Here is a 24576-nt window from a genome sequence, read left to right on the forward strand (position 1 = left end):
ACTTGGAGGACCAAGATTGACACTTGGAGGACCAAGATTGACACTTGGAGGACCAAGACTGACACTTGGAGGACCAAGATTGACACTTGGAGGACCAAGATTGACACTTGGAGGACCAAGATTAACACTTGGAGGACCAAGACTGACACTTGGAAAACAAAGACTGACTGGAAAGACCAATGCTGAGACTTTGAGGACAGAGACATGGAGATAAAGAACCTTGACCAAAATTGAGATGTGGAAGACCAAGACCGATGCCTGGAATAACGGACTGTGACTGGAAGGACCAAGACTAATGCTAAGACTTTGACAACTAAGACTTTCAAGTCTGAGGCCAAAACTGACATCTGAAAGACCAAGACTGACTCCTTGGAGAACCAAGACTTACTTGGAGGAGGACGACCAGTGTTGAGACTTGAAGGAGTCCGAATTTGAGGTCCTCAACGAGAACTGACAGTGGAACACAAGATTAATGTACAATGTATACAAGGTTAAAATAGCAAGACTGATAATAGGCTGCTGAGACTCAAAACCAGAAATAACTAGCCTTGGATTCTACAACACTAGTTTGGCCTGATCATTGCTTCAGGAGGTTTATAGGGCTTTCTGTAGATTACCCTACACGTGTGTGCACATGGTCTCCTAAACCAGTAGTTCTCTTTCAGGAGATGATGAATACAATTTGAGCCCTGTGTTGGTTCCTGATACCTGCATTTATTTCATTCCCAGGTTACTCTGATGCTGTTGGACCAGGACACTGGCCGGCGCCACTTGTCGGACAGTTTCCGGCCGGATCCTGCCTCGTCCAGTTTCGGCCGGCCCACGACCGAGATGAACATCGCCTCGGGCTGCCCGTTGTTTGTCTCCCAGTCAGTGCTGAGCGACCCTGCTTATGTCAAGGATAATGTCATGTTCATAAAGGTGATTGTAGACGTCTCCGATGTGGTGAAGCCCTAGTCTAAATTGTCTGGACTCATTCTTGGGTTTTGACAGAGGTTTGGGGAAACAGTTAGGGCCATGGGGGATAAATTGTCATGTTTTGAGCATCAATACTTCGGCTGTAATGGACCCTCTAGAAAACCCTTTATATCCTTTCAGGAGTTAGGTATTTAGTAAAATGCTTGTCTTTGTTCTCATTGTTTAGCATCTATGCTTAGGCTGCAATGGACCCTTTAGATAACCCTGTATATCCAATTAGGAGTTAAGTATTAAGTGAAGAGTTTGTCTTTTTTCTCGTTGAATTTGTTACATTAATAAAACTCTGCAACTCCAGCTCAAAATATCAATAGAAGTTTAAAAAATAGCATTTTTTTTTCTCCTTTGCTTTTTATTTGATTATTTTTAATTATTGTCATGCTGATTGAGTTCTTTTCCAGCTCAAAAGTAGAATAGAAATTATTCAAATAACAGTTGCCTTGTTGAAAGAGCCCACATGCTTTTGTCGCTTCACTGCATGATTTTTTTACACTGGATATTTTTCAAATGTGGTCGTGTTACTAGTCAAATTTGGGAAACCGAGGCTGTTTGACCCTGCTCTATTTCCATTTGTGTTCCATCATTTTTTTCACCCATTTTCCTCTCCAAAGCTTGTGTTGTCTCAGCACCATCCCATCTCTAATATGAGAGTCTGCTTGTAAGGAGTGGTCAAGTTATCAAATAATGTACTCACATTACTCACACGAACATTCAGACATCACTTTAACTGCACTCACTGTGGAGTGCAGGGTACATTTAGAATGCAAAAAACACACACACAAAAAAGAAAATCCAGGCAATCATACTTAACAAAGACCAGACTAGTTTCAAAACGTGCAGAAGCCTCTGTTATCTATATGGCATGACTGGACTCCCTGATTTGGCACACTTATTACTCCAATTATTTGAAGTGCCTATTAATGGTTTGCAGATAAGTGTCAACAGGTTGGTAATTAAAATTAAATACATATATGCTCTCGACCATTCACTTTTCCATCTTCGAAATCAGTAAGGCTGTTTGTTGATTTTGATGGGCATAATCAGGTAGGTCCGCTGTATCAACAACATCACCGACCGTAGTGTACAATTCAAGCAACTGCTAATTTGGCAAATTCTGATTGGCCCGACACTTTATATGAACTTTTGACTTTCACTCCCTTTCCAAAAAATATATATATAAGAATAAAAAATGATGGCGTGGTTTTTAAACTAATTCCTTTAAAAACCAGCCTGGGGCTTGGGATAATACTGGACTGAGCTGAAATCTAGGTCATTTATTATCCCCATGCTAGTCTCTGGTTTTAAACATGCCCCATCAAACTTTCATTCCTGAATGAACCAAAAGATGTGAACACATTTTTTTAAAATGCTGTTGAACTGTTTCAGGTGTATAACCCTCGGTTTGTTGTGCACTGTAAAACACTTATTTTAGTTTTGGAGTCAATGTGCACAGATTGTATGAGAAACTTGTTGCCAGTTTAGCACTTCCTGAATTTCACATCCATTAGAGAGCAAGATACGACACCTCTGCCCGGATAGCAAGTTTGGTCATCTTGTGAACTAAACCCTGATTCCAGTCAGTCAAGAAGAGGCTTAGATGTCAAGACAAGATCACGATTTGGTGGATATTAACTGACAGAAGTTACGGAAAATGCCACTGCTAATCTACCTTCTCTGAAGTCTGTCTTCGCTCTGAGGATTCTTGTTTCCTAATTCTTAGATTTAGTGCCTTAATTCTCCTCGATTCTTCCACTGGGAGATTTTTCTTTGTAAGGATTTCATGGAGCATAGAACTTTTCCTTTGACGTGTTTGGACATGCTGCATTATTGGTCTCCTGCACAGCGAAGGATTTTGAAGGGTTAAAAAAAAAGGTTCTTGCTATTTAAAAACAAAAAGTACCTTGGGGTGATCAGTGCACCAAGCGAGTAAGGCTTGGACTAGTCCAGAATGTTGTAGACTCAGTTTCAAGTTCTACCCAAGAATAATAACTTTACCCTCAAAATGGACTCGAAATTGTCAGGTTACAAGGAGGCGTAATCATCCATTATAACATAACACGTATTGAAGTCTTAAAAATTCTCCCAGGTTTGAATCAATATTCTGACTTTTTCCGAAACTTATTCCACTGAGCACACATTCTGGTATAAATTTGAGATCTCTCTTCTCTGGAGGACAAATTCATCGAGCATGTTCTGTATTTCAAATATGTTGTCTTATCTGGACTCGCAAGTATATGTGGATTTTTCTGGCTCTTGTAATTTACCTCATTTTACTCAGTTCATGATAGTTTGAAAGGCACCGATAGATCGAAGCTACTTCTTTTGACTGGTTTTCAAGATGGAAAAGTGAAAAATGGTAATTTTTATGAATGAGAGAGGCCATCAACCTTTTTTTTTTTTTTCACCAGAGTATTTCTTGGATTTACCAAATTGCAAATGCTGCCTGCAAAAAATTACATATACGGTGAACAAAATTAGAATGCCATGACTGACACCACGTTGTGACACCTGGTGTGTCCATGTGACTGACTCAAAACCATCTAGAATGAGGTGTTGGAATTTGGTGGGTTTTGTTAGGCATGGCTGCCTACCTAGACTAGGTGCTTGTTGAGTGGGGTTGAACTCCATTTAGCTTGAAATAATACGATGTTCTTTTTCAAGGTCTCTAAAAGTTGGATTTCGATCCTGGGACAGGATTTAGTCCCTGTTTCAGGTGGCAATGGGAGCTAAGTGTGCCATTCATGTAGACACTTTGATGCTCTTTCAAAATATTTATCCAAAATTAACAGCCATTTTCTTCTTCACAAATTCAAATAAGGGAGTCTAGCCACACACATCTTTGGTCTGGGGTCCTCACAATGCACAAGGCAGTTGATACATGTACACCCAACACACCAATCATGCGGAGACGTACTAAAGCCTTTTAGGTCAGTCCATATTTTCTCAGCACAGTGCCAGCCAGCTTATTAGTCCTGAATATTGCAGCAGTGCTCAGGGGCAGACCCAGGACAAGTTATGGGAGGAGGGAGTTTGGACATTTTGTTATTTAGCACTTTAGGACCTGTCTGAGAAGTGCTTGGGGAGGAATGGAAATGAAAAAATCTCCTGATGTTTTCAAACCCAACCAAATTGGGGGAGGGGGGTTGGCCCTCATGGCACCCCCTTTCCTCATTAGTTAATGAATGATAGGGCATGGAATATTTGTACACGGCAGAGGAGTTAAGATCATGCTTGAGAAGAACAGAGACTGGGCAGGATTTTAACCACCAACTTGCTGCACGCTGTGCAGGCCCTCAACAAACTGAGCTATCCATCCCCGTGCTGGCAGTCTCCTGGTGTGTTGCTAGCTTTGGCATGGGGACACCTGTCACTCTTAGAGGCTATTTGACAAACCAAGAGACTGTCAACAAGGGGTTAGAAATGACAGCTGGTAGAGCACCAGTACTGTGTCCTGCAGGTGGGCAGTTCAAGTCCTGCACTTGTCAGCATTCAGTATTGGCCCTGAATTTCAACTTTGTAGGCAGTGTGTTACAGCTTCAAACACTGACTCTTGGGAGGAGAGAGCTTGAAACACGATTACATGGTCAACTACCAAGATAACTCATTTGAAGTTGTCATCGTCATGCATATGCACACAACGCAGCTCCTGGTTGTGACACGTTGATGTACATGCTATGACAATGTATGGACCATGTGTCCTGAGATGTCACAAAAAGTTAATCACTTGGAAACCATTATTTTGGCAACCATTACACATATATCATGTCAACTGTCACCTCTGAATCACGTCTTATGACAATGCATGCAAATTGGGAGAAGGCTATGAGTGAAGACATTTTGCGATGTGACCACAGAATCCAATGTTTTAAATCAATGTCCCATGGTACTGGGTTTGCTGATTGTCTTTCTTTCCAATTGTTTTGTTTGTGTTTGTTTTGTCCTACCCTTTTGGGCTTTGGTCATTTTGTCTGATTTGTCAGGATTTTCTGGATCTCAGGATTGTTGACCTCCAAAAGTTTGAGGTTAAATCTTGCAGGTTTTACTGCTTTGTATAAAAGACCATGTTCAAGGCTCAGACAGAAGATTTATCCGTTTTGAGAGAAAAGACCCCTTCTTCATCATGGAAAGCCCTACAATAGTCAAATACAGTATTTTAATGCTGTCATTGTTACACCTATCACCAGGATGTTTTTTGGATTTTCATCCTTAATCTCAATTGAAACATAAAATGCAGATGGAAACATTTAAAAGTTCCTTTCCCTTCATTTCCCTCCATTTCTAAATCTCCTGTTACATCTTGACCCAGGTCTCAAGCTTTTTTCCCAACTACAGTAGTGGTAAAGGCATGAGTTCTTGCTCCATCACATCTGAAAATCCATCCTTGTCTCCTTCATCAGCTTAAGTAGGGGTAAAGGCATGAGTTCTTGCTCCATCACATCTGAAAATCCATCCTTGTCTCCTTCATCAGCTTAAGTAGGGGTAAAGGCATGAGTTCTTGCTCCATCACATCTGAAAATCCATCCTTGTCTCCTTCATCAGCTTAAGTAGTGGTAAAGGCATGAGTTCTTGCTCCATCACATCTGAAAATTCATCTTTGTCTCCTTCTTAAGCTTAAGTAGGGGTAAAGGCATGAGTTCTTGCTCCGTCGCTTCTGAAAATCCATCCTTGTCTCCTTCATCAGCTTAAGTAGGGGTAAAGGCATGAGTTCTTGCTCCATCACATCTGAAAATCCATCCTTCATAAGCTTGCATGTGAGCTGATATCCTTTTTTGATGTAAAACAAGTTTGTAGATAATTATATTTTAAAGTAAATTCTGAACCTTACCTCCCCCTCCCCATTACTGAAGCTGTGAAGTCCAAAATGGGCCAAGGAAATCCCCATCCTAACATTTCTCCTACTCCCTCCAAAAACCGAAGAATGAGTCCTGTATATGAAGACAACTACGCTGCACCAAACGGTGCCGCTGAAAACTGACAGAAGGCCCAGGGACTAGGAGGAAGCAATGCTTGTGCTGTCCACAATGAAATTATTCTGAGGTGTCCTGTGGCAGCTGGGCTCCAATCAAAAAAGTTAATTTGCACATCATGCAAATGTTAAGAAGCCAAAATTTGTGCAGTTGCGTCAGTCTGCTTGCTGACGACAGTGGTGTACGTGAAGCTCATTTCGGCACACCCAGCATTACAACTTTTGTCGTGGTGCATGCACAGAATCATTCTGAAACAGACTTCACTTGGTAGTGAGTCTTATCCAGTCTTCATTTGCATGGAGTGTGAACCAAACTTTTATTGCATGAAGTAGAAAGGAAAATTCACTGAGGTCCCCTTGCTGTTTTTGCGATCTCAGGGTTGGATTTGAGCTCAGTTTGAAGCTTTCAAAATCACACATTAATATAAAGCGACCAACCAGCCTAAGCAATCGCTGCCACATCTATATTTCAGTTGAGCCAAGCTGGGTTAGCATTTGTGGGTAAAATAAGATCAGTGGTAGATTCAGCATTTCCGAAGTTTTTTTTTGAGGGGGGGCTCACTAAACTGGAAGGGAAGCACTTGAATTGGGTTTTAGTGGTCATCTGGGTGACAGTTTCTGTCTTCATAGCGACGAAAAACAACTAACTGACAGCAGAAGAAATGGGGAAGAGGCAAAAAACACCTTAAAGAATAAATGGGGGAGGGAGCTGGGCATCCATGGGTAGCCTGGGACTTATTCAAATCATTCACAGTGTGCGGACGGGCGAGGGGGTGCTCCCCTTTCAACACTGCTGGATCTGCTAGTACTGCTACTGAAGATCATAGCCTACTCACAATTGGAAGAAGTTTGGAAGAAGAGGAACATGTTTCAACCAATTAAAGATTGCCTAGGTTCTGTCAAGTATTAAAGCGAATGACAGAGCCTTGACGTTTGTGCGAAGAACACCAAGCACTTCTGATATGTCTTGACTGAGACTTGCCAACTTAGGTTGTCAATGAAGACTGTCCCAAGTGGGCAGTATTTTTTGGCTGTGGCTATTCACCATGGTGCACAAATGTAAAAAAATAAGCCATAGCCATAGTCACAGAATACTTGGTTTGAACAACAGTTAATTTAATCAGGAAAGAGTCAATACATTGCATGGTATTCACATTCCAAAAGGACATATCTATTAGATGACCCTGTCTCGGAGCATTGAAATAAACTGTCAATCTTTTTGTCTCTCAGTAACTGAAAAGATTACTCATTAAGAGTGGGGGCAAAGAAATTTTGGGGGGATTGACAAAAAGTCCTTCACAAAAATACTTATTAAAGTATGACCCAGACTTCTTGCAAGCGTGCTGCCCTCTGTTCTATATTTTTGATCAGCTTTGAAATTAAAGGTCCATTTTAGCTACTTTTCCATCAAAATACCAGCCCACAATCATTTTAGACAAGTTGGCCCATGGCTTTTGAAATTCTAATCAGGAATTTGCCAATTAATCTCTTTTCATGGGCCACTCGCTATTTTTCAAAATTGTGCTGTTGCTGACGAGCAAATCATTGAAAGGTTGCAACCATACTGCAAAGATGCATGTGAAACTTGTGTACAATTTGTAGATGTTTGTATTTATGTGTAATTTGTGCATTTGTTGGGACACAGACAGTCACTGAAGACTTTTTTTTTCCTGGTGGGTAGTTACTTTTCACTGTTGTGTGCTGTACGAATCTCCAAGTATGCCCATGGGATGTATAACATTGCAGGCCTGTATCAACATCAGGTGCATGCCTCATACCTGTAAATACATCTAATAAGCCATTTCCGAGTTATCTGACTGCACATAAACATAAAATTTGAATTCCCCAGACTAAAGACACTGTTGCTATACCTCGTGATTCCAGGTAAGCTTTGACATAACGACCACCATCTCAGGAATGGACTGGTTCCTTTGTGCCCTTTGTAACCATTGAGGACAGTATATTGTTGCAAGGCGTCTCGTATGTAACTAAGCAAAAGCTTGCCCCGAATCACGAGGTATAGCAACAGTAGTGTTAGTAAGGATAATTCAAGTTGTTATGTTCACGTGAATTTAAAGAACTCGGTGTACCAGATTTGGGTCAAAGTTAACTCGCAAAAGGCTTATTGTATCTATGGACTTGAATATTGTTAAAGTTGTTGAGGTTCCAATTGATGTAGAAACAGTCGGATGGTTTTAGAAACTACATCATTCAATTTATAATTGATTTATAATTGAAGTAACCACAAAAAGATATCATTCCTGAATTAGGTTTTGCCCAGTGCCAACTTTATCTCACCAGCACAGTATAATTAGCGCTTTCCAAGCATTTGTGAAAAAAACATCATGAGCTTGCTTGGGAGGGATTGGAACTACAACCCCTTGCTTACTAGTGCAGGTGTCGTGGCCACTTGACCATCAGTTTACAGAGAACAGGTGGCCAATTTGCATGGTAAATATTGTGGTAGTCAGTGATTTAGATGGGGAGAGGATGATTTCGATTAATATTAGCCCGGAAGGTACTCAACGTCGGAAAGTGCAAAGTTGTGTGAAATTTTTGAATGTCATAAAACATCCTATGCTCCTTTCACTTAAGGATAAGTTCTGAAATCCAAAAGAGAAATGAAAATAAGAAAAAAAAAGCAGGTATCCTCAGCCTGCTATAGAAAAGAATTTCATTTGCAAAAACAAAGGCAGTTTCGGATTTTATGTAATTGTCAGAACAAGATGGCAGATTTGTTATCTCTAGGGAGAGGTGTGGTTGGGAAAAACACTAAATAGTCTGGCATTAGTTGTTTGACCAGTGTGCCTGTCATTGTCCGTAGGTGTAACCAGATCTTCCAGTCTTAAAAAAGATACTTTGATTGAATGCCTGCCGTCTGAGAAGAGATTTGAACAACAGCAGTTGATGTACAAACTTAACTGCATGTGCACTAGATCAACAGGAGAAGGCTGACAACACCCTGATTTATTCAGTTATTTACATGTCTTATCCACTTGTATGCTGTGATACAAGAAAACTGAAATGCAAACTTGAGACTTTCTACATGATTTGAGCTCAGTGTGCTTCATACTCAAAGCTGGAAATGGCCAGAACTGTAGTCGTCTCCTACATCCAAAGAGTGAGGCATAAATACATATACATGTATAAGTTTGTATGTGATACGTAGCCCACCCATCAGGCCAATGGATCTTCTATATCCTGGTCTTGAACTAATTCACCCTCTACAGTCCTTGTCTGTCTGAATCAGCGGACCTTATGGATCATCTCTATGATGGTTGCCTCTTCAGGAGAAATCACTGCTGGTGACTTTCTTCAACACTGTCCTTCAAGTTCTCTTCATCTCTCAGGTTCCAGTTTACTGTATCCTCAGGACGCAAGGTGCAATTGTATTTCCCTCACAGGCAATAGACCTGTAACCTGATGATGTCAAGCTTTGTTTACATTTGCACTTTCCTATGGCAGTGAGGTAGGACGTAATCCATTGATCCCCAATTGGAAAAGCACACATGTAGATAAAGCCTGATGTCATTATGTTCTAGGTCTGCTGAGGCACGTGATTGAAGCATTTAGGAAATGTTAGTTTGACAAAGCCACACCTCTCCCAAAATGAGACAATTCTAACATCACCACTGTATCAGAGTTGAACCGGCTAGCTGACCCTGCAAACTGAGTTGTTGACTGGTTGAGACATCTGCACTAGCAAGCATGGAGTTGTGAGTTCTAGTTCCACCTAAGGAAGCTTATTTGCTTTATACAAATGCTAAGAAAGTTGGACATATAGCAGCGCGGTGTTTATTAAATTACATCAATGTTTCATACACACAATTAAATATTAACATACGTTCCTGGCGCAAAATTTCATTAGCTCTTATAAGAAGACAAGAATCACATCTATATAAACCTTTAATCTTTGTAACCCATCATTATATTGCCCATTGATATTGAATTATAAAAAGACAAACAAAAAGTATATAAGTATAGATAAGAAATTCTAAAAAAAAAATTAAAACAAAAACCAGAAAAACAGACCTCCAAAAATAATGTACATAACTTTTTTCTTTTACCTCGACAGAGGTACTGGAAGCCTTGCACATTGGGAAGACATTTTGATGATTTAAAATGTGTGTATGAAAATGGATATAAGTAAACAAAACAAATATAAGAATAAAATAAACGTTAAAAAAATACAATATGATAAATGGTTGTAACTTCTTATGAAATTAAAAGGAAAACTCTGTACACTTAATGACCTCGCTAGGAGGTACTGGATTCTTGGTTAAGAGGGGAGATATGATTCCTTGGTGAATCTGTGTATATACTAGGAGCCTAATACAAGGTTAGCAAATATCCAATCAAAGATTGTATAGTGCCTCTGTTCTGCACTATACGATCTTTGGTGCCAATACATTCATCTAGAGTAATGATACATGCTACGATGTGACTTAAGTGACCATGCATGCTCCGTTCTGTGATGATTGGTGGCTTAGCATGTGGTGCACGATATTTACGCTTATTTGCAGGAAGAAGTTTTAGGCAAGTTTTGTGAGGCCTGTTGATATGCCAAATTTGCTGTTACATAGCACCCAGCTTAACTGCATGGTTAACACACAGACAGTCTTAAATCCTCCACCTGTCGCAGGATTCAGGACTGAATCTGAACTACTTATCTATTCATCAAGTAAAGGATACCAATCACTTTCGAGACTAGCATGTTTTAGCTGGTAATCGAGATTTGTGTTGTTGATAGCTTGTCTTGCTCAGTTACGGGAAGAGGAGGACAAAGCTGGACTGAATAGCGTAGGATTTAAAGTGCATGTGCAGTCAAAGTGTCAAGAAGATCCGACACTGCAGTGTAAACTGTGAAGCTAGGTTGAAGCTGCACAAATTCTTTAGATGCTATCTAACAAAGTGAGGTACTGTAAACCGGCTTTGCTACATCCTGCAAATAGATGCCAGAAACCAACCATTCATGTCCTGTCACTTCTATCTATACTGATTGAAAAGCTATCCTAAGATCAGCAGATTCCTGTTGATGGAACCAGTAAACTGAGTGAGTTGTGGGTGGGGGACTCCCTCCCCCACGATACTGTGAGAGTGCTGCTGTGCATTTGCTGGTGAATCATATTATAGATGTCTTCTTTCGTTAGAGAACCACAAGTCAAATCTTTGTCATCTTGTATCAAGATGATGGAGTAATACCAGAGGCATCTCATCATATCAGCAGCCAAAGCCTCCAGATGAATCCAATTAGTGTTACTGAGGTGATATCAAGCGTCACTTGATCAAAGGTCGCAGGCACCCAAATTCCTCGATTTGTAGAAACTGAACGTGTGCAACATAAATGTAGCGTGCCTGAGTTACCATCACAGTAACGGCTTGTCACTGGATTAATCTGAACAGTTTTTAGAAATAAGAGGAACCACAGACACTGCATAACAGTGATTTCTCTTACTCAGTATGTAGTTTAAGTTATTGTGAAAAATGTCACAATAACGTATATGCCTTAACTGGCATTGTGCATATAATGCAAAGTAATTTTTGTACATAGATGTATCTCCATCGCATTTGTATCATTCCTCAGTTTGTTTTTTTTGGGGTGGGGCTGTTGGGGCATATTCCACTTTTGTTTTTGATTTGCTTTGCTTCTGTACATTCTTCGATGTAGATATTTAATATTCGTCTGTTTTTACTCTTGTGATACCCAGTCTCGGACCTTTCGGTTGAAGTCCTCCACTGAGGCAGTGTTGGTCCCATTATTGAACAGTCAAATCCTAACGACATTGACATTGAAATTTGGTTTAGTTTATGGTTCATTCAGTGAAGTAGTAGCACAGTGAGTTTATATGTGTGGAGTTTAATTTCCTCTGGTTACTCCCTGTCCCTTGTTAACTATTGCCTGTCGCTCCTTTCCTATTTTCTGTCTCTTGTTTGCTGTTCTCTACCTCTTTGGCCATTCCCTGTCCCTCTTAAGCTGTTTTGCATCCTCCTGAGGGGTGGTCCAGTTTTGCAGTTTTGGTTTTGTCTGCTTTCTATCAAGTCTCATCATATTGGTACACCCAAGGCTCTGACCAAGTTTCCAGGCTAAACGGCTCAGGTCTTTGTACGTGTCATCAATGGAAGCAGTGGTTTTCAGGCCGAGACTGGGAGAAGTGATGTGTAGAAAAAACATTTGCATATTAGAATTATTAAATATTGCTATAGTAGTAGTGTCTACAGATTCTTAATTTTGCTGATGCTAGACAAATAGTATTGTTACCATCAGTTTTATCATGTAGTTATTTGGGAGTAGATATTTGTGAGTAGAGCTGTTTTTATTACATCATACAAACACGTCAGATAAAGAGAGTAACTTCTTCTGCAAGGCAAAATCACAACACGGTAGGATAACCTTTTGTGCATTGTAAGCTTTCCTACCACGTCAATGAATCAGAGTGGGAAGTCCCTTTGCACAATGTAGTTATCCTAAATGTACATACACAGGACAGCATAGACCTTGTAATCAGTATTAAAGGCTATTAACAGTGTATATGGAGCAAGACAGGTGTAATCAAAGACCGTATAGCGCCATAGAGGTTTTTATGCAGATCTACGAATGTTGCCTGTAACCAGCTGATATAGATATACCAGTAGTTGAAGTTCCTGAGAAAGAGACAATATAAAGATGTTGCATGGAAATCAGTGTTCTATTAAATGATCATGCTATTTATGCCAATTGGCCTAATATAGGCCTGACTGTGGGTCAAATATTAAGCTGTGCAAGACATGTAACTTATATATTTCTGATGCACATGCACACCTTTGCTGTTGACACCTTCACGTGTACCAACTGAGTTACATATATTTTTACATATGTTGCTTTAAAAACAAATCACTGTTTGGAAATTATTGAAGTACGTCACAAATTATCTATAATCATGTTAAAGAAATATTTAAATGTTGACATACTTTCTAATGTTTTAACCTTGAATCAGATACAATGCATGATTTATTTATAAAATATATTCACATATTTTTAAAAATTCGCTATTATATTTTCTATATTGAGAATGTATTTTACCTTATCTTAAATATTATTTAAGCGGCCAACAAAAAAAAGCCAGCCAAACCCATGGCTATGCAGAAAATGATTACATGGACAAATATGTCCTAAATTGAATCGAGAATTGGTTCGGGTACTTACATAGAAAGGCAATTAATTTTAAAGATCTTCAGCAAAAACTGCAGAGGAAGTTAAGAAAGTATACACATGCGTTTACAAATTGTGACTGCCTGCAAAGATTTTTATGCTGTGTCTTTGATGGAGCTTAGTTGAAGTGTTTTTGTTGTCAGAAAAGTGAACAGCCGTGCTTTTACAAAGTTTATGACTGTAGGCTTGTATTTGTGGGTTAGTCTGGAATTACTGATGGCTAATAAAATTGATCTGAAAAATCTACGTGGCTCTTTTCTAAAATACTTGAATGTTAGTGGCTGTCAAAGTACATATGCACAAATGCAGACTGTTACGGTTCCCAACTCCCCCCCCCCCCCGACTTATTAGACCAGGATTTACAGGGTAGGGGTGTTAAACCAATTTTTGATGAATAAAAGCTGGTTCCCGTAGGTGTTAAATGCAAAGTAAGCTGTAAGCATATAAACCCCCCTCCCCTACATACTTTATGAACAGTCCTTTTCACCAAGGAACCCATGTTCCTTCTAATATCAATGTGTCCATACATTTCTTTCAAGGAGACTTCACACTTTTAACACATCCTTGTTTGACATACTTTATTTTGTCCATAGAGAAATACAGATCCACAGTGGTTACTCCACATGAAAATACAGCTGAAGTGTGGTACGACATCTCAATATCTTACACTATAAGCTTACTTCACATCTTGTGAACTACAAAAAAGCTCTTACATAGTTTAGTTTTATTATTTCCTGGGTCCAGTATTTTTCCAGTTGATAGCTTTTTCCTTTATTCATTTGGAACAAAGTATTTACTTAGGAACTACCTTTTCAGGTTTGTGCTTCAGGCACGTGCGTACACAATACAGACCTGCACTGTGTTTCAGGAAAAGCACTGGATCTTTGCAGCAAGAGATCAAGACAGTCTTCAAACCATCCACTGTTCAATCAAAACACATACCCCGCGCTAGCCTACCTCATGCTTTGTCATGACTTTGGAAACCATGCAGAGGTAGACACCAGAGATAAAACAAGAAAAACTAAACTTTCAGGGCACGAAGAGTTATTAAAAAGGAAGCCCAGAACACAAGTCTGTTCAAGCTTGTTCAGTCTCAAAAGAGCTACGACTGAGACACAACAGAATGCCGTCAACTGGAGTAACCTCAACTTTTAGCAATATGAAATTGCTATTCTGGATGGGTCTTTCAAAAATACTGTACCCAGGATTTATATGTTATCAACTACATCTACCTGTATCCATCAGATGCTGTGAAAACTGTTTTGAGGCAGTGCCCTACACAAAGAAAGTTTTCAATGAAATCTGCCCTTTGTATTCGTGCTTTTGGTTTTTTTGTGTGCTTTCTTAGATGATTCCTGTAGCCTCACCATTCTCTTTACAATCAGTTATCACACGTTCCTCGCAAAAAACTTACTGAGACACTAGGCAGACTTTGTTCATGAAACTCACTCGTGGTCAGATGATCCTGGACTATATGGTTCACTCGTGGCACTTTAACCGTGAATTTTCAGTTATAGAAAAAAATCCAGAATGGGGTATCGAAATTCTAAATGAACTCAAATCCAAATTGTTAACAAAAGTCTCAAATTTACAGACCCATTTTTGTGCCTTCCCAATATACCAGTGCAAATGCATACATCCATCCACAATTCCACAATAGCCGGTGTCAAATCAAAAATGAAGAGGAAAAAGGTCAGAGGGAAACTTCTGTCACATTCTAGAGGATTTGACTTGCACTGTAACCTAATAAATTGCCTTTTACTTTAAGCTGATCTGATGTAAGCCATGAACAAATTGGCTGCGGCTTATCTGGCTTACATTCACAGGTAACGCCTACGTACAACTTAATCTGCCTTCCTATCCCTCGCCAATTAACCCTGCAGCAGGGAAAGTACAAAGAAAGACAAGTTTTCAAATGAAAGTTGCTAAATACATGTAATGAGCATCTTGTTAATGGAGTCTAACTCATTAGCCAAGAGGAATTATGGTACCACATTAGATGATTATTGAAACAGGTTCATCTCAACCCAGTCTGATACAGCATTAAACCAAAATAGTGGAAAGTTTTCACTTTTAGTTTGTGTTTTACAAGAGTAGAAATTTGACCATCTTTTCTTTTTATTTCTTAAAAATGCTGTTACTTCTCCATTGGCAAAAAATTCCAAACTTACACCGGCCACCACAAACCTGTTCAAAATGAATGAAAAGACAGTGTAAAATGTACAAAAGTAGTCTGTATTTAAATGTACTTGCAACTAAAAAAAAATTACTGGATAAAGATCAACTGCTCCAATAAACTGACATTAAACATATGAACTGGCGGATTTTTAAAGAGAAGGCTTCCAAGAATGAAGGACATAGTTCTGAGCAACCTTATATTCAGCTTTCGCCACCCACTGTGATCTCGGCTCTGTACAACTGGTAGAAAGGCCTTGCTAGGCATAAAGGTTACTTCACTTTAGTCATTACTAAATGAAGCTTTTCTGCCACATTCAACTGGCCTGATTTACTGAGAGAATTATGACAACATGTCCATGGAAACCAAAAGTCTACCACATCATGAACATGCCATTTTTGTTCAACGTAGCGTGCTTTAAGAATAAGCAGCCCTGTTAAATCAATGATGTGCATGTGCTGAAGTGCAAAATACAAAAAAAGACTGTGGAGATATTTTATAACATTTCCAAGCGTAAAATTAACACCACGCTGAGTGATTGGGCTCATCGAAGTATCCCTTTCCAAACATGAAGGACAAACCACCTCTACAATTTATAATTGTAACTTGAGTGAGTTCCATTAATTGTCACCGAATCACATCACTTAGAATAATGGTGTGACATCTAAATAGAATCCTATCCAGCAATCTAAATTACAGTGATTACACCTGAAAATATACCATCTAGAAGGACATCTGAGATTAAAAATTTTATTTGATGAAACTTTCTTTTTTTATGAATACGCTTCTGAACTTGTAGAGATCAGCTTTTTTTGTTGAGAAAAATCACAAAACATGATACAAAAGATGTGGATCAGACAACTGTGGGACACCAAACAAAGTCACCTGTGCTCAAAAACACTTTAGGACCAAAAAAAAAATTCAACGGGGGGAGGGAAAAACCCATTCTGGTGAATGGTGGTGTGGGTTTCTTGTCTCTTTTACACCACCTTCCACTGCATACAGGACATGTCACGGCCGCCAGTAGAGAAGAGACGGGTGTCGTCATTGGAGAAGTCCACTGCTGTCACATGACTGCTATGACCACGGAAGCTGTTGTGGCCAGCCTGACAAAAAACAAGGAGATGTCCAAATGTAATTTTTTTCCCCAATATCACCGCAACACAAAATTTTGTTTATAGAATACCTATAAAGACTTCTAGAAAGACATCTCGCACATATTTTGACTCCACTTTTACAAAACTTTGACATGCAGTTCTGGTAAAGTGTCAACTGCTCAATGCAAGGTGCCCACACGTGAAATACTTGTGACAATAATCATAAAATGTTTGTTCTCGAGTTAAAACTTTGCAGATGTATGCTCCTTGACATTCACACCCCACCTTTCATTTAAAGAAATAATTCCCTGAAGTGCAATGACTCAGCCGACATTTGGCTTTACATTTTTGTACCTTAGGCTGGGTGACAGGGTAGCTGAAGAGATTGATCTTGCCAAAGTCATCACCCGTAGCTAGTATTGCACCAGAACGAGAGCGGCAGGCAGTATTGATGTCAGTGCCATCACTTCCTTCCTGCCAGATCCCTGCCAAAAACAACAACAACAAGAAGTGGGTTTTCCAATCAGAACCCAGCTCTCAGAGATCTTGAATCAATGTTTCACCTGAAATGGTCTGAAGTTTCAATGTTCCTACATTATCCTCGCATGCCAACCCAAACAATGATGCTTAAATGAACAGAGGTTTTCAGTGAATTACAGGTGAAAGTCTTGACAATCCCACTCCCATAAGAATTTATCACTTCAGGTCAAACAATTCCAGAGATGCTTGAGATCATTACTAACACTGAACAAAGGAAGGTAGACAAGGTTCAAAGTTTCAACGTTACATTGTCAAAGTTGCAGAAATTGTATTCATGATGGAGACAATATGACGAGAGAGTATCTAAATGTCAGTTCAATGGAATATTCTTTAAGGCAAAGGTGATGAAAGGAAACTTCCATTCAAGTACGGAAGGAACCTTAGAGAAAAAAGTTCTGAAGACTCTGTGTGTGACAACATTGGGTTCCACAACCGAATACTCATATGAGGCGCTATCAATGACAGTCAACTAAAAAATGCATCACAATACCAGTCTGCCTTTCCTAGCATTCTTCCAAGATGGAAAAAGGAGGACAATTAGCTTTTGTTGCTGTCTGCTGCGGCAACCAATCTCATGCTCTTACCGCAGACCGGGAAACCAAAGACACAGGTGAAGGTTGCCCACTCGGTGTCCCGCATGTTGGTAGCCGAGGGAATCTGGCGGCAGTTCTCAGCCTTCCAGTACAGGATCTCATAGTCTCCAGAGTTGGAGACCAGGTAGTTGGAGTCAGCCGACCAGTCAATGTGGGTGACAAAGCTGGAGTGGCCCTGTGAACGAGGCAAAGATGGACCAAACAATTGCGTATGGTTTGCAGTGTAATGCTTGCTTTATTTCATTCAACCATCATCTTGTTAATATTCTCAGGCAACGCATACGAAAGAAAACAATCTCAAACTATTTTGACTCTTTGGCATGGTTAAATAACTGCATTTATCAACGAGGTCTATCATAGCCTGTGACCAATTCAGACATAGATCTCCAGCTTCCAAGTTAAAGATTCTTTTGGCTCCACTTTCACAGAACACTGTGGGAACACATGCCACAAAACATAATAGTCACCCTTGCCAAAACCACAGCTTGCGAAAAAAAACAGGGCACACTTGCCCAAACTTAAACTTGGATCATTATCAATCAGTTATGAGTGGGTCAGGAAGATTCCATCAAGTGCTCTTTTTCTCTTGTTTTCTATTTTACAGTGACAATTTTCTATAAACCCACTCAACAACCTATGATGACTTTCAGTGAATGCCAGTATTAGACAGTGGTCTTTCAAGATAATGTAGGTTGTAAAATCAACAAGCTGATTTGCGATGATGAATTCATGATTATGTTACAGTGAATGAATAATACGATCTGTTTTGCAGTGACATGCAGGCTAACTCTTTTTCACAATACCTGCCAAATTTACTGCATATTATTTCAGAAATGGCTTTACCACATGATATGCATATACGCATGGTAAACTGGTGCACTGAAATCACTGCATTACATTTTTTACTGGGCAAAATCCACTTAGTGTGCCTCCAAGGTTCAACCTTTTATCATGCATTCGTAAATGCCTTACACAGTCTCCCTATTCAACGACGTAAATCATGCGCTGGCACATCGATACGAGGCAGTTTAACCAATTCTGATTGGACAAGAGTCTGTGTGCACACAGCTCACCACACGGGCCCAAAGTCCATATAAGGAAATTCTACTGGACAACTTACACAAGGAATATAAAATAAAATGGACCAGGGTGTTCGAAAAATGAAAGTAAAATTCTAGAACAAAAATGTTGGAAACCCATTATATATTGACAGCTTTTGACTCTCTGACTAAAAAAGGTATTTGTGAATGGGAACAAAGATGTGCTTACGTGGTCTTAAACTAACATTGAAGACTGGCTCAGGAGATTAAACGCCTAAAACGCCCTCGCCTGCCTCTCGTGCATTGCTCTCCTCTATCCTTCTAAGCCCATCTTAAATGAACGTTTAAGACCAGCCAAGCATATATTTATTCTCTGATTAAAAAGTAATGTTTCCCAGACTCAACTGATGGCTGTTTCAGTGCTTCATATTGCAGGGTACTTACTGAGCATTTGCCAACTTTGCTGTACTTGCGTCCTTCTTCAGTCACTGCGTAGATGTAAATGAAGTTGTCATGGGAGGCAACTGCTAGATAATTTCCATCTGAAAAAGAACAAAATAAATTGTATCTGGGAGGGATATGTAACAGTAGATTCAGTAAAAAGTAGTCAGAAAAAAGAGCAACGAACGGAATTATCTGGACTCGGTCTCACACAGCTGCTTAGCAGAAAATCCTGCAAGCACATTCATGTACTGAAGCAGCAATTAGAAGAGCACCAGTTACAAGAAATACTCACAACACGACTTTTGGCTGGTGACCTGTCTTTGCTACACAAACGTTTATTATGCGAAGCAGATATCCAAGCTCAAGAGCTCAGTGATATTGGACGCTGAGTGCATGACATAAAGATGGCTCAGAACGATAGCCCAAGCGCCAGCGTTAAGGGGATTAGTAGACCATTAACCAAGGTCCGCTATGATTGAAACACTGACTCATATGATGACACTTGCCCTTACCTGGCGAGTATCTGATGATGTCATGCTGCTCATTGCCGTCGGTGTGGACAGTGACAAGATCCTGGTTCTGAGCATCCAACACCATCCAGCGCCCAGTCTTCATGCCAAGGGCCACCACTGAACCGTTGGGGTGGAAGCAGGCTGACTGACAGGGATCCTATGAAGGAAGGCAACAAAGTCCAGACAATGACTCAATACGCTTATTCGCCTTCAAAATCCACCAGAAGGCGTTAAAAAACTGATTGTGCAGGACTGAGGAAGGTGAAGTCCAACTAGTTTCTTCACATGGGGCTTGAGACCCCTTGAAAGATACTGAATGTGGAAAGTGCCAAGTACAATGTATTTCCCAGAGTGGAGGATCTTGGAAGATTCAAGAAGGATCCTTGCAAGAACACTTTCGTGGGGGGGTTGATTCCACTGCTTAAATTCTCACTTTTCCCGTTGCCAATCTTTCTTAGTCTTGACAAGTGTACAGAGACCTCCATCATATGCAAATACGTGATGCTTCAAGTCAAGCCAACACACGGTTTTGATGTTATGGTGATTTATAGTTCACATTCTCATATGCCTGCTCATGCACTAAGCTCATGTCAAAGGGGAAAAAGTTACAAATTTTGACCTACATATCTTGGGGGAAAAATGACACAATGACTACAATTGACAAAAATGGTACCTATATAAATGTTCTTAAAATTGCAGTCAGAAATAACTTTCCATTCCACAAGCGAAACCAACTGTAGCATCCAACACATTATGACATCTATGTGTACACACCTCCTCCATGGTTTTCATCCAAAGTGGGCGGTGCTGCTCCGCATCCCACATGATGACATGCTTGTCATAGGCACAAGTTAGGAACAGGCTCTGGTTGGGGTGGATTGCGAGACCCCAGCATTCATCGGTGTGTGCCTGCGGAGAGAAAAACCATGAGGATGGTTAGAGGAACTCGGAATTTATGCTCAGCCATGACGCTAGTGTTAAGCGGTCGTTACAGCCACAATGATCTGACCACGTCAAACGCTCTTAAATTTCAATTCTACCTGGTAATAAAAACAAGAATTTTCACAGTTGCTAAGACACCATAGCCTGAACGACTTAACACGGTGACTGCCAATAACGAGTACACTCGTAGTCGCAAGTGTACCGGATTCTGCCACGAGTATACTTGCAGGCAATGGAAGGCTACTGCAATGGAAACTGACACACAGGCATCACTGAAGGGCACAACAAATATGTGTGCTGCTGGCAGTGGTAAGGACATACGTGTACACCTGTAAAATGCTCACATTCAAACAGAGACCTTCAGGTACCTGTTAAATGTGCTTGCATGCATACAATGATTGGCAAATGGGAACACCCCTTTGATCTTATGTACGGCAGCCAACATGTTCAGAATCCTAGAAAGAGAAGACGAAACAAAGATGAAATTTGGTTTCAAATAAACATGTCGGAGGAACACTCTGGGACTTTATTCCAGGGAAAAATCCATGCAATCTGGCAGGGACTGAAAACCCATTTCACATGTTGGCGTGGATGGAACTTGAACCTGCGGAGAGATGGAAAGCAAGGAAAGTAACACTGCACCATCTGGACTCCCCTCTCACTATCCTGACATCAGCCTCACATTCCAAGCACCTGGTGAAGACGACTTCGGGGCCCTCATTCCACCTACTGACATGGACAACGGATTGTACTGAGCAGACTTACCACCACATCCGGGGTGAAGGTTTCCCCTTCCATATCTCCATGCAGAATGGCATTACGGGTTGTGCCCACGTAGATATCCTTGTCTTTACCGGGGCACAGGCAGCGGCAAGGCCCGGTGGACTCGGGCAACTTGAGCAAAAGACAAATGCAATGAACAGTTTTAAGAAGCTAGAATGCTTGTATTGCACATACCAGGTAACTTTTAAACCTCTCTTAAACGACACTAGTTTCAAGCATGAAGGACCATACAAGTTATCATTACTATTTTGTAACAAAATAGTTCAGTTCATAGTGCAATGAAAATCATAATCCCCCCTCCCGTCAATGTGCCTGCCCTAGATTGCTTATCACGTCCTAAAGGTACAAGGCATCACAACAAAACAATTTGTGATGTCAGCCAAGATTGAACCATTTGTCCGTCAAATCTCTCTTTGATTTAAGTAGCTATGGTATTACTTTCTAACTCATTCTCAGATACATTTTAGTCAAGTCAATGTTAATCTGGTTTGATTCTGGTATAAATAGAGCTTGTCCCAGCATAGAATGTAAACCTAGATGTAAAGTTTATGACCAAGCTCATTTTTGAGCAATTCAGAGGGATGTCCAAACAGATCCTGAGGGTGTCCTCTACGTAAGACAAAGTCTTGTGCATCATTCTTTCCTGAGCGATTGGTCTAGTGGTGTTTAACTTTTCAGAGGGCCTCATCAGTGGAGTGATGTTGAATAACTGGTCACCGTGGCAACATTTCTATATGTTCACACACTGATAGAGAATGTACATGCATAGCTCATGGTAGTAAGCTACCCAAAGGGCCTTACATTTCCTTACAAATGATCTGTGAAAGAGGCCAGCATCCCAATTCCTTGGCAACTACCATATAGCTGGTGGCTTTGACATGTGTTTGTTTTACATCCAGCTGCAGCCAGGTGATTTGGACATAGAGAATATTGATGGCAAATGCCCTTGGATAGAGAGATGGGTATGGCCACATCTTAACAGTATCTCTCGGTTGCAGTGCTACTGCACTTGTATATTCTTCCTTTTACTTGTCCTCCTGGTCTTACCACGAGTGTGACAGTCACATCGTAGGAGGTGTCAAAGATGTTGACTTTCCTGTCTTTGCCACCCCCAGACAGCAGCCTTCCATCTGGAAGCATGACGAGGGAGAAGATCTGGCCATCGTGGGCCTTTATGGCCTGGCTGATGCGGTTACTGCCTGTGATCAGACACAAGCACAATCAACAATAGAACAATAGTTAGAACAACCAGAACAACCAGTTATATCTGACGCACACTGGCACAAACTCCCTTCTCATCACTGACTGCATCACTGGCACGCAATCTCATAAAATGTCTATGTAGGAATTAATGCTTAGCAGACTCATGTGCTAAGCAAAAAAGAAAATCAGCGGAGGGTGTCTTACAAGAAATTCTGACTGCACGGCATGGTGTGGAACCTGTTCTTGTAGAGCAGGTATTTTCTGTGCTTAGCAATTCTATGAACATGAGGCTGAGTTTTCTTTTCTTTTTTTTAGATACGAATGGCTTAATAAAAGAGTGATTAAGATGCCTACACTTGCAGATATACAGCCTTGCCATACTAACTTCTGATTTCTTGCAGCATAAAGTATTTAGATTATTAAAATAAAACAATGCTATTTCTTGTGCTGTTACTGAACTGAAATCTCTGAGAGACCTTTGCTCACCTTTGGCCCAAATGAAGATGTTCCCATTGGAATCACCAGTGATCAGATCCCCATTGCCAGCAAAGGTAAGGCACAGCACAAACCTGGGCTTCTCATGTTTCTGTAACCGGACGAAGCAAACACTAATATTTCAATAGCAATAATGCAGAATCACCAGAGACTATGTTGTGTTAGGCGACAAATGGATTTACAAGTCAAAGATAATCAGGTTTTAAAGATTACTTGAAAAGTTACAGTCCCAGAAGTGTATGACAATTTATGGAAGGAGGAATTCTTCAGCAAGAAATCAAGTGGTTTACTGTTTTCATCCGGTAAGTTCAGCAATTTGCCAATTACGGGAAACTTTGATCTCTTACATTTTCTCTCACATCTGATTAATCATTGGGTTCCTTTCCATGGTGATGTACAATGATATTTGATTCATGGGAACAGTCTTAAGAAAAACTTAACATCAAACGATCAGGCTGAGAGACAAATTGTTTCATGTGGTTTCACATACTCAAGGCAAGAGGAGGATTTAAAGAAAAATGACAATTGGTAATACAGGGTGAAGGTGACCTGTTGCTACAAATACCAAGCATGTTTGGCTTTCACTGTAACTGCCAGTGACATTTTGATGAGGATATAAAAAAATACACACACCAATCAACACGACTGGAATGAAAAATTATCTTGAGGAACATCCAAAAACAAAGATATATTTTGACTACTAAATAAATAAATGGAAAAGTATTGTAAAAGTAACTGCAAAATTTTTCACGATATTGAGGATTCACAATTGAGTTCATCACCAAGAGGTTGCCACAGAGGGGCCATTTTTCAAGTTATTGGTCACAAAATTTGGCAAACTTGCAACAATTTGCATGAGAGTGAAAATCTGAGAACTTGAGGAAATTTTGGATAGATTGGGACATTGCACGCAACAGAAAAGATTTATTCAAACTGCTATGAGTACTCAAAATACAACTTAAAAATCTGCCTAGACAAACACTGAAAGTAATTCAAGTTTCCTACGCACAGCCAGGGAATGGCTTTTGTTGACCATTTCCCTCAATTCTGTTTAAAAAAGGCCTTTCCATGTCAACCTCTTTGTGGAGCACTGTACTGTGAATCAGCAGTATTGCCAAAGTGGGCTTGGTTAAGGAGTAAACTGTTACCTTGCTCAGGAAATTTTCTAACTAAAATAGATTCACCTAACCCATTTATCTGAAACCTAAAAGCACAAGATGTATGACAGATGTGTAAAAATAGCTGTACTATAAGCAATATTGGAAACTGAAAATTTGTCATGTCAGTGCTAAAAGGCCCTTACTGACAAATTACATTAAAGGGTCCTTGCTGACAAATATTTTTAAACATGAAATCAAGCAAGAAAATTTGTTGAAACTTAAAAATAGAAAGAATTGATAACTACTTTAACCCTCCTATGCTTTGATGCATTCTTGACTTAGTTGTCATATCAGTCAAAATCAGTCAAATTTCCCATACGTGTCTGTGTACTGGGGGAAATCAATTGCATTTTTGACTATATTTGACGGTTAAAACACTGGGAGGGTTAATAAACAAACATACAACAAATGTAGTCTGTTTTAATACAATATTCCTTTCATGCTCAGAGTAAGGCACTAAA

The 24576-nt window shown here is 40.0% G+C and overlaps 3 protein-coding genes across 7 annotated transcripts in view; 2 read left to right on the top strand and 1 right to left on the bottom strand.

The window, feature by feature from the left end:
* The window catches only part of LOC147800609 (TNF receptor-associated factor 3-like), a 49823-nt gene extending 36449 nt beyond the window's left edge, over nt 1-13374 (top strand). For both annotated transcript variants that reach the window (XM_087141442.1, XM_087141440.1), the window contains exon 9: nt 730-13374. In XM_087141442.1, the coding sequence (XP_086997568.1) occupies nt 730-957 (228 nt within the window). In that variant the 3' untranslated portion in view covers nt 958-13374. The remainder of the gene's footprint in view (nt 1-729) is intronic.
* Nucleotides 1-24576, top strand: part of LOC110975243 (TNF receptor-associated factor 3-like) — a 223376-nt gene that overhangs the window by 25986 nt on the left and 172814 nt on the right. The gene's annotated exons all lie outside the window — the stretch shown is intronic.
* Nucleotides 13694-24576, bottom strand: part of LOC110975242 (77 kDa echinoderm microtubule-associated protein-like) — a 51790-nt gene continuing 40907 nt past the window's right edge. For all 4 annotated transcript variants that reach the window (XM_022227553.2, XM_087141408.1, XM_087141413.1 and 1 more), the window contains 9 exons: nt 22947-23046; nt 22305-22456; nt 21240-21368; nt 20307-20441; nt 19533-19689; nt 19021-19118; nt 17528-17711; nt 16758-16888; nt 13694-16412 (listed from right to left, as the gene is read on the bottom strand). In XM_022227553.2, the coding sequence (XP_022083245.1) occupies nt 16287-16412; nt 16758-16888; nt 17528-17711; nt 19021-19118; nt 19533-19689; nt 20307-20441; nt 21240-21368; nt 22305-22456; nt 22947-23046 (1212 nt within the window). In that variant the 3' untranslated portion in view covers nt 13694-16286. The remainder of the gene's footprint in view (nt 16413-16757; nt 16889-17527; nt 17712-19020; nt 19119-19532; nt 19690-20306; nt 20442-21239; nt 21369-22304; nt 22457-22946; nt 23047-24576) is intronic.

Source organism: Acanthaster planci, linkage group LG01 (genome assembly GCF_054643075.1).
Source record: "Acanthaster planci isolate LZ-2023a linkage group LG01, COTS_SCS, whole genome shotgun sequence".
Lineage (NCBI taxonomy): Eukaryota > Metazoa > Echinodermata > Asteroidea > Valvatida > Acanthasteridae > Acanthaster > Acanthaster planci.